At 39.3% G+C, this 19,088-nt stretch overlaps 1 protein-coding gene across 2 annotated transcripts in view; it reads right to left on the bottom strand.

The window, feature by feature from the left end:
* LVRN (laeverin) overlaps window positions 1-19,088 on the bottom strand; it is a 65,719-nt gene that overhangs the window by 9,856 nt on the left and 36,775 nt on the right. For both annotated transcript variants that reach the window (XM_026649208.2, XM_026649210.2), the window contains exons 7-17: window positions 18,820-18,963; window positions 18,384-18,449; window positions 18,180-18,245; window positions 16,145-16,311; window positions 15,310-15,386; window positions 11,224-11,363; window positions 8,754-8,809; window positions 7,086-7,239; window positions 5,527-5,621; window positions 4,684-4,791; window positions 492-662 (exon numbers count right to left, since the gene is read on the bottom strand). In XM_026649208.2, the coding sequence (XP_026504993.1) occupies window positions 492-662; window positions 4,684-4,791; window positions 5,527-5,621; window positions 7,086-7,239; window positions 8,754-8,809; window positions 11,224-11,363; window positions 15,310-15,386; window positions 16,145-16,311; window positions 18,180-18,245; window positions 18,384-18,449; window positions 18,820-18,963 (1,244 nt within the window). The remainder of the gene's footprint in view (window positions 1-491; window positions 663-4,683; window positions 4,792-5,526; window positions 5,622-7,085; window positions 7,240-8,753; window positions 8,810-11,223; window positions 11,364-15,309; window positions 15,387-16,144; window positions 16,312-18,179; window positions 18,246-18,383; window positions 18,450-18,819; window positions 18,964-19,088) is intronic.

Here is a 19,088-nt window from a genome sequence, read left to right as displayed (position 1 = left end):
CAGAAAAGTGGAGCATCAGCATAGCAATGCTCTGCTCTATCATGTCTTTTCTGTTCCTCACCCCCAATATACTCTCTCCATCTCCTGACATGCCCCCCATGCCAGAGGAGTGGCTGCCACAGGAGGCAGCTATGCTGCCTCTGCAAGCTTTATATCAGTGGAGTTTACCCCAATAAGAGAGAGATGCTGTGCTTGCCTGTCTATCTTGTGCTTCTTGGTGGTGCAAAGTGGACATAAACGATCACAGAATCCAGATTCACTATATTTTTACTTATAAGCTAAGAAGATTTTCTTTGAAGCCATTGAGAAATAATAATTATGGTAATTATGGACTCAATAATGCAATGTTTATAAAGCCATTTTTAGGAGTAGGACTGCACTTTAAACAATGGATAACTTATTATTGAATTAATATCTATTTTTTCCCTTAAAACCAAGAAATTAATGATTTACTGTTAAATACATTAAAAATATGATTTGATCAAAGTCACCTGTAAAGCAACCATGACTCTCTGGTGCAACTCATGGCAAAGAGCATTATATCCTTATCTATTTCTGTGGAATTATTATGATTATACATTTTCCATGCAAAGTCCCATTCTTTATCACTTCCCATTGCAACACCATAACAACAGATTGTTCTTTTAATAGTAAAGGGAATCCTGTAAAATAGAATAATAGTTGTTGACACCATATTGCTATAAAATGAAAACAAGCAGCTAACATATGGCAGAAAGTTATATATTATGTTAACCAATTACAATTTAAAATAATCACAACAGAGCACTAAACACAGAACAAAAATCTGAAAAGCAACTAGATTTGAGCACTGCATATTTACATTTATTATTCAAGCATTACCACAACAGGGATGCTTGAAGGTGAACTGAATAGCTTTTTTAATATGGCTGGGCAAATAGTTCATATTAGCCAATATAATTAACACCCTTGTGTCACATCACAATATGGTGATGTCACATCCTAATGTGATGAATTTGCATGAAAACACCATCTCAGAAAGGCCTTTTGGAAGGGCCTAACCCAGCAGTGCAGGTGATAGGAAAACACTGTCCATTTCAAGAAGAGTGTCATATGTTTCGAGAATGCAAGATGAAGAAAGAGAATGGTCGCCTCTCCATGCAGCAGATTGTCTCCCATTACCCACACTTCAGAGGGTGGTACCTACAAAGTGATGATGAATTTTGCAACAAAACCCAAATCCAAAACGCCTTCGGGCTCACCTACTGCTACATTTTACATGCTGAGACCAGAGTGAAAATGTTTGTGTTTCTTCTGCAACAGTCAAAAGTGCCACTAACACTAAAACAGCACAGGGTGCTAAATCTTTTTGGTGTTAGCAATATTAACTATTCTACTGAAATAACAACATATCATACATGTGAGGATCTCTATGCACTTTACAAACATTTTATATCAACTGGATTTTTTGGTTGATTCCCTATGGCAGGAAGGGGCCCACTGCTAGAAGACTCTGAACATTCTATTTTCCTAATGTCTCTGTATTAAATTACTTACTATTAAAACTAGCATAGTCTTTTTTAAATTTCATGTCCTTGTTCTAAAAGAATAGGGCAAAACAGAAAAAAGGAAAACAATGGACAGGAAAATAACTGAGGAGAAACAATGGGGCAGGGAACCTACTTCTGGCATGATAGAGTTATATCGTTTTGTTTTACGCAGCTCCATGGCTTTGCACTTCAACCATTCTGAAAATGCAGGAGGAGAGGGGAGTCTATCTAGAGCACTATACACATGTGCAGCACACAGCTCTGTAGAGCTGCAGTGCGACACAGTTCTCCAATGCCACAGGGAATAGTTTAGGCCCATATTGCTCCCATGAGTAAAAGGAAGAAAAACCTGGAAGATATTGGCTGGTGGCTGTGGGGAGAGGGGAGCAGGGGCTCCACAGCGTGTTCTTTCCACAGATCCTATAAAAACCCATTACCCCAAGTCCACTTGATTGGAGCTCCATGGGTCAGGAGGAAGCGTGCCTAGGCAGAAAGGGATCGGGAGTTGGTTGCTCTCCATAGCAATATCCCCTTTCAAGCCTGTGGGGATGTCACTATGGAAGATAATGACATTGTCAGCCTATGGCAGAATGACTGCATTGTGGGAGAAAAGGAACTTGGGGGGTAGCATGAATGCACTATGTCAGCACCCAAAAGGATTTCTCTGCAGATCCTGTGTCTGTTACAGGTTTGGTGTGTTTTCCAGTTCAGTGTGTAGAAAAATTGTACCTCCCTAAATATTGATCAATGGGGGGGGGGGGGGGAATCCATGAACTGAAATTTAGGGAGCCTCCTCACCTCTATGCTATTTTTTCTTGTTAAAACTTAGTAGTGAACATATTTGAATCACTTATCACTTCATAATTGCACTTGTTTTTTCAAATATAGATAGCAGCCATTCCTTAGTGAGGACTGGCCACATGTGAAGATTTAAAGACTAGCTGTCGTGTGAATTAACTGTGTGCAAAGAAAGAAAGGTCTTATTCATTATGAAATCAGAACAAGTATATTTTTCTCCACCTAACTCAAAAACAGAAACTCAAACTTTTGAAAAAGTGAGATTTTGGATTCAGACTAAGCATGGAAAGTTTCAGCCTGGAAGATGAATATTTCAAAAAATTATGAATAAGGCATTGATTTGGTCATAGAGGTCATGGAAATCATGAATTTGAATAAAGTCTGTGAAATCTTGGCAATGGCTATTAAAACAGATTTGATTCCTCCCCCGCTCCCCCAGCTGAGTGGCATTGTGACCTGATGTATGGGTTGCAGTGCCACTAGGTTTGAGCCATCCAATTTCTGTCTCCATCTGTGGAGGGGTCGAGGTGCCAAGCCTGAGTGGTGCTGTAACCTAGTGCTCCGGATTGCAATGCCTGAAGTGGGGAGCCAGGCCCAACTCCTTGGGACAGGAGTTCCACTGTAGGTTAAGTGTGGGATGGGCTCACTCTACAACTTACGCCCAACCGTAGCCTCACCCTTATTAATAACCACAGCTGCTTTTGCTACTTAATAGCTTTTGTGTAGGTGCACGTAGCAAGAAATACATTATTTGGTGATCCTCATCCTTCCATAATTTATTTCCCCCCGACCCCTCTGCTGTGAAATTTACTAAAAATTTCTGTGCCAAAATTGTAGCCTTAATTATGAACAACTGAAAATAGGAGATTATGATTAAAATCATCTTGCATCCTTAACTGCAGTATTTACAGCTGACATTACACAATAATAAGAATATTCTGTTTTGGATACTAAATAGTGAGTAACATTTTAAAGCTTTTCAGTTTACCTTTAAAAGCCGTTATTATGAGGTCAGTCATTACAAAGCTACTTAAACCCCCCCCCCCCCAAACTTTACTATAAATACTACAAGTTCAGCTGATTTAGCCATCTGATTATATGAACATAGATTCAAATAATAGCCGACAACATTTTTGTTCACATTTAGTAACTATACTATAACAGGTAAAATAAAAATATAAAAATGATAAGAATAATAAACAGAACATAGACTCACCAGTGCCAAAACTATCATAATTGCATAGAAAAACAAGAAAAGAGGGAGGGAAAGAGAAGGGAGAATTACAATATGCCGTATGGGCTTTTCTGCAGTGGAATACTCTAACACGGTTTTGTTGACAAATATAGGCCATCTTTAGTTACATAAAAGTCCAACATGCACTTTTGATTTCAGTTTGTGTAATCCATTTAGGGTGCTTCTGGATATGTTCTTATTGTGGATTTATTTGTTTTTACCATATTAAACAGCCTTAATAAAAACCTACCAAAAATAAAACATTGTAACTGTCAAGTTCTCCCCACAGCAATGTCATATACAACTGTAAAATTTCCCACAATGATGCTATATGTCACAATTTAGACTACTGTTGAAGCTGTGAAAGTCAGACAGTAACATATACAGTGTATGCAATGTAACAGAGTTAATGTCCCTGTGGGAACCTGCTTTTTGAATTGCCTGCCTTTTTATTCGTTTACATTTTCAACCTTAATATTGTATAGGGCAATGGATGTCATGGCAGACTGGTACTTCTGCATTGCTTATTAAAATCCTGCCTAGAACCTTGGTCCTGCCAACAGCTGTCATGTGCTGCTTACACGCCCTCTTAGAGACCCACTGAAATCAATGACACTTCAATTTAGAGTAACCTTTGCCTGATCAGGCCCTGGGTCTGTAATAGCTAAAAGTTGTTTACAATTAATAGTTGTTAAGTAGCACATATGAAATGATTTGGTATGGGCAAGTGCCCACATCACAAACAGCCACCACAACTGGCAGTGTTTGGCTCAGCTAAAGATTAAATGGGTGCAGACAATACCAGAGGTTAGAACTAAGGCAAACTGACAGAGTGCTGAGGGATACTTCCACAGTCCTGTCTGCACTTTGCCTCTTTGGTGCTTAGACAGAGTTCAATTTCCAGGGCAGTCAATCTGCATCCTTCATGAAAGTCAAGTTTACCTGAAAAAGCACCAAATATTATATCAATTTAGGTTTTTACAATTTAGGTCAGGCCAATCTGTATAGGAAGAAGAGAAGTACACAAGGAACCTCCCCTACACTACCTGCCCATGTAACGGCCTGTTAAATTTAAATCTGACTTACACACACGTATCTATAATATTACAGTATCATTCTTACTCATTGTCAGGGTTCTCCATCCACTTAGTGTAAAGTTCAGAAGATAGGTTTAAACAGTCTTGGAGGCCCAGCCAACATGCTGTATTAATAAGTTTTTCCAAATGAATTCTTGAAGGGAAGTAAAAAAAAAGGACACATTACACATTTTGCATTATTCCAATGAATAATTTTTAACTATAACATAATTTTATCAAATGACACTGTATCTCGGGAAGTCGTCTGCTAATAACAGCAGGTTCAATAATAAAAATATAACCAAATAGCAGTCTCATGGCACAGAGATGTTTGTAGGGATTAGCAAGGTTTAAATGTATTCTAGTCCCACCACAAACTTATCTGTCCATGTTTTTACACTGCACTTGCCACTGTGAGATCTGACCCTATCTTTATAACAGTCATGTCTCAGCAGAGATGTTAAGGATTCAATGGCCATGCAAACTGAACTACCTCTAATCTTTAGAAGTGGTTCCTTTAGGTCAGGTCTGAGGTACAAAGGAGCAGGAGGACCTACTTGCCCTGCTCATAGCTATGATACTAAAGTTCTATGGATAGATCAGGGATATCATGCTCCTGGGTGTTAAATCACAATCATTCTCTAGTACTAAATTTACTAACCCCCCCCCCCCCAATCCTGATAACAAAACAGGCAGCCCATCTTGCTGCTGCTATTTCATTTTAAAATTCACATATCATGCACATTTATGGTACTGCATTATTAATAATAATGTTTCAGTTACACTTAAATTAATTAAAATATCTTTCCTGCATACAGTTTTCAATTTGCATTAAAGTCTTTATCAAATCAAATCACTTCAAATTTGATTTTTTTTTTTAAATACTTACTGATCAAAATAGTCATCTGCCAAAGCATCAACATTTTGATGAATAATACTTGCATAATAATGGTATATTGGCAATATTCTCTTTAACAGATATTTCTTTTAAAAGAAGAGAAAGAGAAATTACTTTCATTTAGATATGATATTGCTGTATTTTTCTCTACTTATTTATTTATTTATTTTGATCATTTTAAAATTAGAACTCTGGGTACAGATGCAAAATTTAAATAAAACATAAAAATTGGAATGTCCAGAATACAGAATTCTCCCTGAACCACTCACACAGTGGTGTTCCCATTACAGCTCCCTTAGCCCTGGAAGAAAAGATGAATTTTGGAACTTGATATGAAGATTAAACTCAGACTCTGGAAGAACAACTAAGAAAGCAAGTCCCAGAGAGGAGGATACTGGAAAAATCCCTTGCCTCCTCCATATTAAAAATTCAGCAAAGTACTTAATCACATTTATCTTTAAGCATGTAATTTGCCCCATTGAAGTCAATGGCGCTACTCCAAGTTAAGCACATGCCTAAGTTCCTGCTGAATTGCGGACTAAATAAGGGAACTGTTAGCTCAGTTTCCTCAAATGATCTCATCTGGTTACCATACAGGGAGAGTGGCAGCCTGAAGTATTTTGTACCTAAACTATTTAGGACATGACAGGTTAAAACAAACAGGAACCCGTTACAAATCACAGGTGTAGTGTGTTCTCTAGGACAGTGGTTCTCAAACTTCTTTTTTCGCAGACCACTTGAAAATTGCTGAGGGTCTCAGTGGACCAGTTAATGATCTTTCCAAATGTTGTTTGTACCGTTCGCTAACTATTGTAAAGCGCTTTGGATAAAAGCGGTATATTAAAAAAAACCTTAATAATTAATGTTTTTTTGTTCTACAAATAAAAGCACACAACTCATATTTTAATATCAGTAGTCTTACCTTTCTAATGCAATAGATGTGCCCTCTCTCCCCCACTGCGGCAGCCCCCGAGCTGGGGCTGGGAAGGAGGGGGGTTTCTCCCCTGCCACAGAGCTGAGGCTGGGAAGGAGGCCATTTCTCCCAGGCAGCTGCAGCCCTGGAGCTGGGCAAAGTCACCTCTTTCTCTGGCCGCTGCAGCCCTGCACATCCCAAATTCCCCCCACCCCCTCTTCTCACCCCACTGCCCCCTCCCATGGCCACCACCTCACCTTAGATGTGCATCTTCTTCAGGGTCCAGGCACCTAATTAGTGGAGCCACTGGTGGTCCACAGACCATACTTTGAGAACCTCTGCTCTAGGAGAAGCACTGCTATGCAAGCAAACAGTTGCATTCTACACAACTAGTGGTGGTTGTTAGGCCCCCATTTTGTAAAAACTGATGCATGTGCATGTACTTTTGACTGATTAATAGACAAATCAAATAATTAGCTTCCATTTCTTAAAAGAAAAAAAAAAAAGGCTGAACAAAATTTTAACGAAAAAGTAATGTACCTTGTGGTACATCCTTGAGCGTTTATAAAGGATTCATGTAGGATCCTGTCATTTAAATGGTCTAAACTGTCCAATATTTAACAAAGAAAGATGATACCTTTAAAAAGGGATATAATTCATAGTTGTTCAGAATATTTTCCAAATTGTCAGGTATTAGGTTTGACAGTACTGAATACCACACAAATATTTCATCTTCTTTGGCAAGGTACTTTGTTAGTTCAAATGCAGACTCAATCTCAATATATCCAGCCCTATTTAAAAAAAAAAAATACAGAACTGAGCATAGGTATTCAAGTTAAACACACATTTCAACAACGGTATATTTAGATAACTGATGAAAAAACATCTAGATACTGTGGGGTCTAGGGAAGAAGACAGACAATGAGAATAAATACAATACAATAGTGACCAGTTTAAGAGTCTGATCCTGCAAACACATACTGCTGAGCCATGTGCTGTTACCAAGAATGAATGGGACTACTCAACTAACTCAAAACATTAAGCACACACTACACTAAGGTGTGTTGGCAGGATCAGGCCCGTGTCCACTACTGCCACTTAACATCCTCACTAGGATAAAGTGAAGATGCCTTCTATATTTTTATGTAATAACATTTTGGAGATACAATATTTATGGTCTTTTTAAAATATTCGAACAACAGATTTTCATTATAAACTGCTTTGGGGAACAACCATTACCCGAAAAGCATAAACAATTAAATGGTAATTCAGGGATATTTAAACATTATTAATTAATTAATTATTCGTTAGAATGGCACCAATACACTTTAGGCTAAACTTCACTCTTTTGCAGAGGGCCCATCCAAAACCCTCCATGGGAAGCCCTGCCATAACTATATGTGAGGAGCACATTTTACACATTCCTTATTACAGGCCAGACTGTGCCCTCTGGTGGGAAAACCTACAGAAAGTGGGGGGAGGAAAACTCTAAGGTTCCCCTGACAGAGTTCCCTCCAAACTCCTCCAGTGTTGTGGGGGTGCTTTGCCCACCTATAGAGCACAATGATTCTGATACCTTTGTGGATCTCAGGTATCTGCTGGAGGCACAGGGACAACCATTGACTCCTGGGCTCCCTGCTGTTTTCCTTAGCTTCCTGGCAGCATGGCTCCAATGAAACTGTCCACCTGCAGCTGGACTTGGATATCCCTTAAAGGAGTTTTCCCATGGGGAGGGGGAGGGAAGGGAACTGTGCAGGTAAGTTAAGTTATATGTTTTTTTTTTTTTGCAGAATCCCAACACTTGTGGGGGCAATCCCACCCCCCTGAACTGTCTCTATCAGTGTCAATAATGAAAGAGGACATGATAATCATCTACAAGTAGTTGGAAGATTACTTATCAGGAACAGAAAGGAATTGTTGAATACAATGAGGTATAGCTAGAAACAACGATATGAAGTAAGAAAAAGGAAATTTAGGCTTAACATCAAGAAATTTTCCTAATGGGGATCTATATTAGCTTGTAGAAAAGTCTCCTGATGGAAACTGTGGCAGCTCAACTGCTTGAAACATATGATCTGGGACAAACAGTTAGAAAAGATACTGTAAGGAACTACTCTGCACTGGCCGGGGATGGACTAGATGACCTAATGGTTTTTTTTAAACTGTTCCCTGGTGAAGTCTGTCTTCTTTACAGGGTATTTATGGAGACAAAGGAGCAAAGTCAAAATAGGAATGTGAAGTATAACAGTGTCATGTAATAGTGCATTAATAACAATTTTCTATCACAGACTCAAAATATACTCACTGTGCCAATGTAAAAGCATCGTCTATCAAATGTAACCTGTTGACAACTGGAATAGCCTGCAGAAAGCACTCATGTGGTGTTAGTAGATCAAACATATCATTTTGAGGAAAAGCATACTTAGTTATGTTTTGAAAGTCTGGGACAAACCCTGCAGTCTTTTCTCAAGCCAAACTTTATAGACGTCAATGGAAGCTTTGCCTGAGTAAGGATGGCAGGATTTGGTCCCATATTTTGAGCTGAAATAATTTACTCAATGTGCCTTTAAGAACAATTTTTTCTGTGTATGTAGACTTAAAAAATTCTACATCTGGTACCCATTTGCAACAGCTAATGAACTGCTAAGCTTGAAAAATCCTCTTAAGTATGTGCAATATTGCAAATTAAAGTGAGGGAGCTCTACAGTATCTAAAATAAATCCTGATTTCTTCATCTTGACAATGACTTTTTTTCTTTTGAGACTCCAATTCATAATCAAGTACTCACACCAGTCCAGACTAGAGTGTCTTACATTTGTTCTGAATTCTGAGTTGTTCTGGCTACAGGAGACCATAGGCAGAACTCCAGTTAGTAATTTTGTTCTCCATTGAATAAATCTCCGGGTTGATCCTGCACTGGATTATGTGGAGTGCAAAGATTATTTATGTTGTAACCAGAATCTGTAAAAAGAACTACAAGCTTCTGGTTCTGGTGCAAAACAGACTATGCATCCAGCAGCTGTGGAAAAGACACCTATCCCGCTATCATTTATGCATATTATGCAAATTCTGCAACCAGGAAGCAGAGTAGGAGCACAGCTTGCTCACCCTCTTACTATATGATTCTCCTCTACACATGTATTTTGCCTCCCTATTTCTATTTACAGGAATAGCTTCTAGATATTTAAAGCCTATAATATCTCTTAGCATAAACTTAATTGGGCAATTTTGTGGGTTAAACCTGTATAATGGAATTAAATTGCAAATTTATTTCACACTGTTCCTTTGGTAGAATTTCTCCAACAGCCTCAAAAGAACTTGCATGGGGGTGGGGAGGTTGGTCCAAGGAATCTCTGGATTTCCTGCAATCCAGGTGAATCTAGCATTTACCAGAGTCCAGGTCCATTTGTGTCAAAACTCCTGGCCCCTGCTTATCTCTCTCCTGCTTGCATAGCAGTATGGCTCTGTCATGTTCCCATGGATTTTCTCAATGATGAATGCCAACAGAGGATTCAAAGCATAGATTGGGAGCCCACCTAAGTTTAGGCTGACATTCAAAATTTGCTTGATCAGGAACCATACAGGTTTGAAGGAAAGAAAAAGAATGCATCTTAGAGAGGCTGTACTCTCAGCCCTGTTGTCTCCAATCCTGCCATACCCATGGATTGCAACTCCTCCGGAGCAGTTTCCATAAAGTCAAGAAAGCAATACCAATAGGAGGCATTTCCCCTTTCCATGTCTCCCCATTCCTATGCCAATATTGGCCATTATTCCTATACTTTGTAGCAGAAGCAGAGTGGTTGATTTGGCCCTGTTGAACTATTTTCAGTGGCCTTGGTCTTTACATTTTCTAAACATTGTAATTAAAAAGTGATTCATCGGGGCTGGGCTACACCATGCAACTCAATTGAGGCAGAATGTAAAGGTGCCTTAAAGCTCATCTCTATGCTCCCTTTATCCTGAGCCCAAGCTTTGCTCAGCCAGTTCTCTGATGTAAGTTAGACCAGCATGAAATTGCCTTAAGTTATATTAACTTTCAATGGTCACAAGGTGTTGAAATGACAACCAGGGATTAGCAGAACATTAGTAGAAGTGGCTGGCAAACGGAATTTTCCTCCTGCCAAAAATTGAATTTTTTCATGAGAGGAAAAACTCTAAAAATAATTCCATTTTGGGAGAACCCCGATGGAAATTTTTCAGCTTGTTCCTGGCTATCCAACTCCCCAGGGCTGCCCAAGTCCCCAAGGAGCTGAGCAGACTCAGAGGCCACTGCCCAGGGAGTCAGGGAGATTTTCGTCAGAAGTTTTGATGGAATCAACACATTCCTGTGGAATGATTCAATTCTGTCCATTCAGCATTTTCTGATGGAAAAGTGTTCTGACAGAATGTTTTCCATCAGCTCTAAGTGAAGGTAAATCCCAGCAACACCCATACACTGGTAAGACTTTGCAATGGCTTGAAGTCATGGAAGAACCTCCTTATAGTGGGAGATCCTTCCAGGGCTGATTAAGACAGCTTTACAGGTAGAATCTGGTCCTATGTTAATGAAAAAATTTTCAGCACACACTTGAAATGAAAAGCTATTTTAGTCCCACTTTTGTTCCCACTAAAGTCAAAGTGAATTTTGTCAGTAACTTTAATGGGCACAGATTTGAAACCTTTGCATGTGATGCACTAGCTTTCAATTATCAGTTAAAGTAATTACTGGTAATGATTGCAATAAGAAATTGATTGTATAGAATTTGTTTACATCATTGATAAACAAGTTATCTTACCTTTGGGTCTTTTTCAAGCAGTTGTGCTAATCTCTTCAAATGTAATGGATCATAATTAACTCTGTAGTACCCAGCCATATTCATATTTAACAAAATCCAGTCATGTTCTGAATCTGATATTTGCATTTCAGGAAACATTTCTGTGGGGACATTTGAAAATGGAAAGGCTGTACCATTTTACCAATCACTAATGCAGGTATGCAGAATGTTATACACTGCTATGAAATATGGGCTCAGTTTTAATCTGATATATGTGCATGTGCATCACCACATCATTAAATTATATTGCTACTATGCATGAGGCAAAAGAGCTCAGCCAGTTTCTCAAGATTTTATGAGTTACAAGCTCACATGTGGAGCTAGATTGTGCCAGGCCCTTGATTTGGTACGGGGAAGTGGGGGGGGGCACAAGGCGACCCCCACATGCACCAGGCCCAATTGCACTCTCTGTGTTCTGCAGAATACAAGAACTTATCCCTTTAAAGCACTTCACAAAGGAGGCAGGGAGGAGGCAGAGCCATGGACCCATCTTGCTCCTTCACTGACCAAAGGAGCTGGCTCGCTGGCAGCAGGGCCAGTGCAACCATTTAGGCAAACTAGGCAGGCGCCTAAAAGCCCGCTCAGGCGCGGAGGTGGAGTGGAGGTGAGCTGGGGTGGAGGGTCGCAGGGAGGGCCGCCCGCAGATCACCTCCACTCTGCCTCCTCCGCTGAGCACACAGCCCGGCTCTAAGTCTCTTCCAATTGGAGCCACAAGCCTGCGAGGGGAGGAGAATTAGAGCAGCGCCGGCGTGCTCAGTGGAGGAGGCGGAACCGAGGTGAGCTCCCCAGGTGGGGTTAGCTGCCGCGCGGGGGGGGGGGGAAGAGTCTCCCCAGGTGGGGTTAGCTGCCGTGGAGGCAGGCTCCCCAGGTGGGGTTAGCTGCCGCGGAGGGGGGAGTCTCCCCGGGCTGGGTTAGCTGTCGCGGGGGGGCGGGGCTAGCTGGGTGAGGGGGGGGCGCAAGGTGGAAGTTTCGCCTAGGGCGCGAAACTTCCTTGCACCGGCCCTGGCTGGCAGTATAGTGGAATGAATGATTCATCCTCCTAATGGATGGAGACTTGCTCTGCCTGTGTGCTAAGATCTCTGGGAGGAACTGTGTCCACCTGAGGCTCAATACATTCTGGACTTTTCCCTGGAGCAGTGTGCCTCCACACTGCTCCCACTGTGGGTCTCTATCTTCAAGCCATAACAGGGCTCACTGTTATCTTAGATTAGAATTGCCTCCTTATCAGCATTCAAATATAAATCTAAACAATTGTGGTGGTAGCAGAATGGGTAAGCTTATGCAACAGTAGCAAACATCCAACTAAATAGTTCTGTTGTAAATACAAGGCCCAATCCTTTAGTTCTTACACAGTCTGATCACTCATCAAGGGCCTGATTCTGCCATTGGTACTCATCTGGGTCTTCCTAGACAAGGAAAAAAGTGTGGTTAGCTAGTTAGCTAGCCAGAGACTAGGGTAGACCTTGAGCAGCTAAAACAATTTTAAAGGTGTTAAAACTGCACCTACACGAGGTGCTTCAAATGTTTCAACTGCAGTTAAGCTAACCTGATTTAAAAGAAACAAAAACAAAACAAAAAATCCAATCTTTTTCCCTAGTCTAGATAAGATCATGGAGTAGTACTGATGTAAGTACACCTCTACCCTGATATAACACGAATTCGGATATAACGCGGTAATGCAGCGCTCCGGGGGGGGGGGGGGGGGGGGGGGGCTGCGCACTCCGGCGGATCAAAGCAAGTTCGATATAACGCGGTTTCACCTATAACGTGGTAAGATTTTTTGGCTCCCAAGGACAGCGTTATAACAGGGTAGAGGTGTAGTATCAGAATAAGTATGGGAATAAGGACTGCAGAATCAGGTTTTAAATGGGTGTTTTGAGTGAGTGGGGACTACAGGATTGGGCCCTGAACATTGTCACTAAATAAAACACAAAGGGAGGGAAGAACCATGTGAAAGATTTTAGAACAGGTTCCTAAGTCAAGTAGGTGCTTTTTAAAAGTTTACTCCTAATGCATAGTTATGCCATTACAGTAAACAGTGCTACAATTAAAGTTGAAACTTCACTTCCATCCTAAACTCTTACTTTCACATGTGTAAACCCAGAGGCCACTCTAGCTATAGGCCACCGAGACAGCTGCATAGGGTGGCAGATTTCTGGGCAGCTACCTAGGGCTGTAGCCCCTCTATCATGACAAAGTAGTGTCTGAGCCAAATTTGAGCAGCACTGTGACTCCATGTGTCAGGTTGTAACATCACTTGCTCAAATCTACCCCACCCCCCATCATGACAGGGAGGTGGCTGGGCCAAATTTGAGTAGTGTGGGAGGCAGCACACAGAAGTGTTACCTAGAGTAGCAGATTGTATTGAGTGCCCTCTGCCTAAACTATTCCCAAGAACCACTTTTGAGCTGAAATTTTTATAGTTGGTGTCACCCAGGAGTGATTTCTATTTTAAGGGAGTAAGTGCGGGAGAAATTTCATCACAATTAATTTAGCCATTTGAGTGATTTGTGCGAAAAAGTGTTTTTAAGAAAACCTTTTAAGAAAATATTCAGTCACTTTTTTTTGTACTTTGGTACAGCAAATCAGAATTGGCTTTGTTTTAAAACTTCAGACTTGGTGCGTAAGTAGCCTTGAATGAGGCCTATTGACTTTGATAGATTTGAAGACATTTGGTTTTCAAGTACAAGTTACAATATTTTTAAAGGGAGTACTGAATATGTGCAGTATTTTATTTTCTTCAGACAGATGCTCCAAACGTTAATTCATGGGGATTTTTGGTCATTCTAAGAGCTGCACATAGGAGAATGTCTGACAGGTTGATGGGTGAGGAAATGGAGCCTTTCTTTAATCCTACAATAAATTTAATCCATAGCACTGAACTCAGTATAGCACCTTCAAAGTGAGCACTGCTACTTAACACCCCTTTCCTGCAACAGCCCTAATTTGCTAACGTGTCACTCATGCAGTGGCTTACTGAATTTTAAATTGAAAAGTACAAGTGTTCTCTGGGGTGAATAAATACTGTTTTGTTTATCTGCTTCCTCCCCCCACCTGTGCTAGATACTCACTTTGATAGCCCTATATCTCATTATTCAAAATAGATTAAACAGCTTTTGACCTTACCACACCCACTCCAAAGACAGGACAGAGGAGAGCTGACATAGGTATACAGTGTATTATATTATCATTATTATGTACTGAAGAAATGAAAAAAGTCTTTGAAGAAGCATGTGTCTGCCTCATATAGATGGTTCATAGTGTGGTGGAGTAAAGGTTAGAATGAAGGCTGTTTCTAGAACCTTAACTCAAAATGTCCAAACTTTCAAATATTTAGGTTTTTCGAATGGCAATAATCTAATAAAGCTTCTTTTTGTTTAAAGTAGCAGTGATTATACCCTTGTCTCTGTCTAAATGTGCTTGTTTATTGCAGAATAGTAAAATGAAAAGGAATTGCACCTTTTTATGACTGAGGATGCATGTGCAGTTGCATTTTTTAAGATTAATTTTAATTCTGCTCCTCCTTTAAAATTATATAAACAAATTAAATTATGTATTGTTGAAACTGCACCTTTTCAGTTTGCTTAGATGTACAAATGTGGTATTTTGAGTTACTCCATAGAGTTATTTACAGTATTTAGGTATTATATGATTATGACCCTTTGATAATGGCCAAATCCTGAAGTCCTTCCTCAGTCCAGGAGAAACTCCCACTGAAGTCATTGGAAACAGCCTGAGTAAGGAATGAGTAAAACCTGAATAGGACCTCCGAGTTTGTCCCTCTGTACAAAATGGCAGATTTCTAGTTGTTATGGAAATCTCACAATGTCCATTCTATTGTGTGTTTAAAACAGTACTTTTACAGTTACAACAGATTTTTGCACATCATTTTTCTTTATTTGAAAATGTACTTATTTTAACATGCAATATAACTAAAGCAGATTAATGTGGAGGTTTTTATTGAGTTTTTTATCCTTTCTTATCTAATTCAAAATATAGCTCATGGTTTGTTTGTTTTTTACATGTATGAACAAAAACATTACTTACTGCTACTTTTATCTAGCCAGACTAAGGGTTGTGCAGATCCATTTCTTATCCAAGAAATAGGAACAATCCATGTGTTACTTAACAAAAAACAAAATTGGACAATTTAATTAATTCTTATAGTTTAAGGAAACAAGCTCTAAGCTGATGTTGAATAAGATTGCAAGTAATTTCTTAAAAATCCAGCTGTCCCTTTCCCCTCTCTGATGCACTATATCTTTTCAGATGTTAGTACTCAAGTTGGGTCAACTCCTGGTCTCACTGAAGATCAAAGGGAGTTTTGGCTTTAAATTCAATAGGGCCAAGATTTAGCCTATAGTCCTTTGGCAGATCCTCAGATACTAGAATCTTTCTCTGGGGATTACTTTCCTTCTTCTAACAGTGATTTTATCCTTCTACATTCTCTCTTTTCATTACTCTTAACTCTTCATTCCCTTCCTGGCACCTGTAAAACACCTTTTTTCAGAAACATTTTTGCTAAAATGAGTTCTGTGCAGGCAAGAGACCCCGGATGCTCACTAAGCAGCACACCAGCCTTCTGCAAAAGGGCACCAAAGCTACTGCTACTAGAGTTAGTCATTTTGGAAGATCTTGGTCTCTGTGTCTGCCTTTTGCAGCCACATAATGGCCTTGCACAGTTGCTACCCAGGGGGAAATAATCCGTTGGAAAAGGGAATTGCATGCAATACCACTTCAAACTCATGCCTCCAATGGATTTCATTTGACAATTCTAGGGGAAAAAACAAACAGCTGTTCAAAACATAATATGCTAATGCAATATTTTTCTGCAATAAAAGGTAAACGTATGCTAAATGCTAAAAATATGAACTAAACATACTTGTAAGTAGTATTGTTTTCTGTCCTTTTATTATAAAATTGTTCCTGACTGATAATGCCGGTGGACAGATTGAATGTTAAAACTGGAAACCCATTTTGGCATGTCCAGGAGTCCATTATTTTTTTTACTGATGCTGGCAACTGAACTTCATTCTGTGCATCTACAACCTTCAAGAAAGGGCTGAATTAGAAACATTTATGAAATGTTTATTTATACTGATCCCAGCAACACGCTGGGGGATGTAGTAACGTATTTGAGAAATTATAACTGCTTAATCTTCATTCATGTGTATTTTATATTGAGAATCATTGTAACTAACCAGAAAAAAAGCATTATTGTGACTAACCTATAAAGGACCCAACTCTTTAGGGAAATCTGAAGTATTGCAATGACATTTCTAATTCTTGTAATTTGAGTCTTTACCTTTCTCTTGTTCATTTCAATATATTTGCACCTTTGGATGGTTAATGATAGACACAATTTGTTGTATGGGATTTTGTTTATTCTATTCATGTAAAGCACCTAGAATATAAGATAGACACTATAAAAACTAACAAATTAAATAAATAATGTAACACCTGACAACTGATTCTGGGCTGGATTCTCAGCTAGTGGGAACTGGCATAGCTCCATTGATTTAAATACTCCTACAACAATTTATGCCATATAAGAATATGATCCTCCATTCTTAAGGTAAGACTCTGGTGTAGCATTATGGAATCTTTTTCCACAGTAATTTTGGTACAGACATTATAATAAAAATCCATTATTAATATTTGTTTTCTTAGCGTCCAGTCTTATTCAGACTTTTAGCAAATATTAAAGGTGCTGGGGAGTTTCCCTGAAGTGTTGGGCCCTCATTGTAATATACATGAATAAATCCTGACCCTTTAGTGACTTATGATAAATAAACTAAATTTAAAATATTGTCTGAGCCAAAATATTTACTATGTATAAAAGTGAAGATATAAAAATAGAAGATTTTAAAGTTACACCAAAATAAAGACCAGCAAAGCTTATATGCAGTGTTGTTGTAGCTGTGTTGGACCGAGGATATTAAAGAGACAAGGTGGCTGAGGTAATATCTTTTATTGGACCGACTTCAGTTGGTGAGAGAAAAAAGCTGGGGGGTGGTAATTACAACAATTTATAACCCACTTAAATCCCCACTGCCCAGCTTTTTTTCCCCTTTCCCTTTATGACTGCAGAGGTGTTAATGAGCCACTTCACCTTGAATGGTCCTTAAAATATGTGTTTACTACTTATGATAAAAAAATCTGCTCCACCTGGTACAGTATTTAGCTGTGCTACTCCAAGTACATTTCCTAGACCTGAAGAAGAGCCCTGTGTAAGCCCGAAAGCTTGTCTCTCTCACCAACCAAAAGTCCAGTAAAATATATTACCACACCCACCTTGTCTCTCTGTGAGAAAAGGTTATCCATTTAAATGGACAAGTGAAAGATGACAAAATTTATTCGGAGCAAGAATAATCTATGCAGGTTTGTGCAGGCAGAGGCAAGTGGCTGTAAGTGCACAGACCTCCTCTCTGGCCCTTTAGGTATCTACACTGCAACTAAAAACCTACAGCTGGCCCATGCCAGCTGACTTGGGCTTGTGGGGCTCAAGCTAAGGGACTATTTAATTGTGGTGTAGACGTTCAGGCTCAGGCTGGAGCCCAGGCTCTAAGACCCTGCAAGGTGGGAGGGTCCCAAAGCTCTGGCTGCAACATGAGTCCAAATGACTACACCACAATTAAACAGCCCCTTAGCTCGAGCCCCACAAGCCCACGTCAGCTAGCACAGGCCAGCTGCAGGTTTTTAATTACAGTGTAGACATATCCTTCGTCCCTCATCTCTCCCATCAAATCTCCTGCCACAAAAAGCCTGCAAAGTGAGTTTGGGGGGTGGGGGTGGGGGTGTAGGAACTAGGCTAGGAGTAGATAAATTCCATTTCAAAGTTCCACAGTTGGTATATGCGCAGAATTTGGCCCATTCCAACCATTAAAACAAAAGTACTAACAAGACATGATAAGTACCATTTGTATGTGTGTCCACAGATCATCTTGGTTAACGCTTGAAAAGGAAAATGCTTTCAGGTATGACTGCAATGAAACAAATATAAACATCAGAGTTCATTAAGCTTTAATAAAAAAAAATCAGAAAAAGAGAAACTCATTCATGCTCATTGTTATTTTCAAACTGATAAACCCAGATGAAGAAGTTCAGTTTTCTAAACTCACACTGAGTGCTTTGATAAACAGCCTCTCAGTCAGAAAGCTGGAAAGCATCCAGATAATGGAGGCCCCCTATGGAACAAAAAAGATGTTTGAACATAGGAGTTATTATTTAAATAAACTTTAACCATTCAATGATTGATATTCAAGCCATATTTTTCATAAGTGACACTGGTCATTTCTATTTTGACTTTTAAATACTTAATATAGATTGCAAATGCATTCATATTCACGCTTTCCTGTAGATGAATACTTTTGCAACACTCGATGTACTTGTGTTTATAAACAAAAAATGGATCTATGGAAATTAAATCTTAGAAGAAGAGATAACTAAACTATTGTAAGCTTTGCAATAAAATGTTTTGCTGGTTCTTTTTAAATCTGTGTTTTACAAAACTGTTGGAAAGTACATAAAAGCAAAATATTTGATTTTCTTTTTTACCTTGTTGTAAGTGAAGATGTCAAATAGGCCAACTAGTGAAAATGTTCCGTTGATTTTTTCTTCTCTTGCTGATAATGACTGAGCTGCTATTTCTTTATCCACCCTTAAGACAGGTTGTAACATGTGATAATAAAAGAATTTATTCTGAAAATTAAAAGATAGACTCCCATTTCAATTAATTCCAGTTGTATAAACCACACAGACTACATACAAGCTAACATTTGCTTTTCAGCTCATTTTTCCCCCTCAAAAGGAAGCAATTTTCCCCC

This window comes from Terrapene carolina, unplaced genomic scaffold, assembly GCF_002925995.2.
Source record: "Terrapene carolina triunguis isolate 2854851 unplaced genomic scaffold, T_m_triunguis-2.0 Scaffold69, whole genome shotgun sequence".
Taxonomy (NCBI): Eukaryota; Metazoa; Chordata; order Testudines; family Emydidae; genus Terrapene; species Terrapene triunguis.
This window is presented reverse-complemented; position numbering and strand designations above follow the sequence as displayed.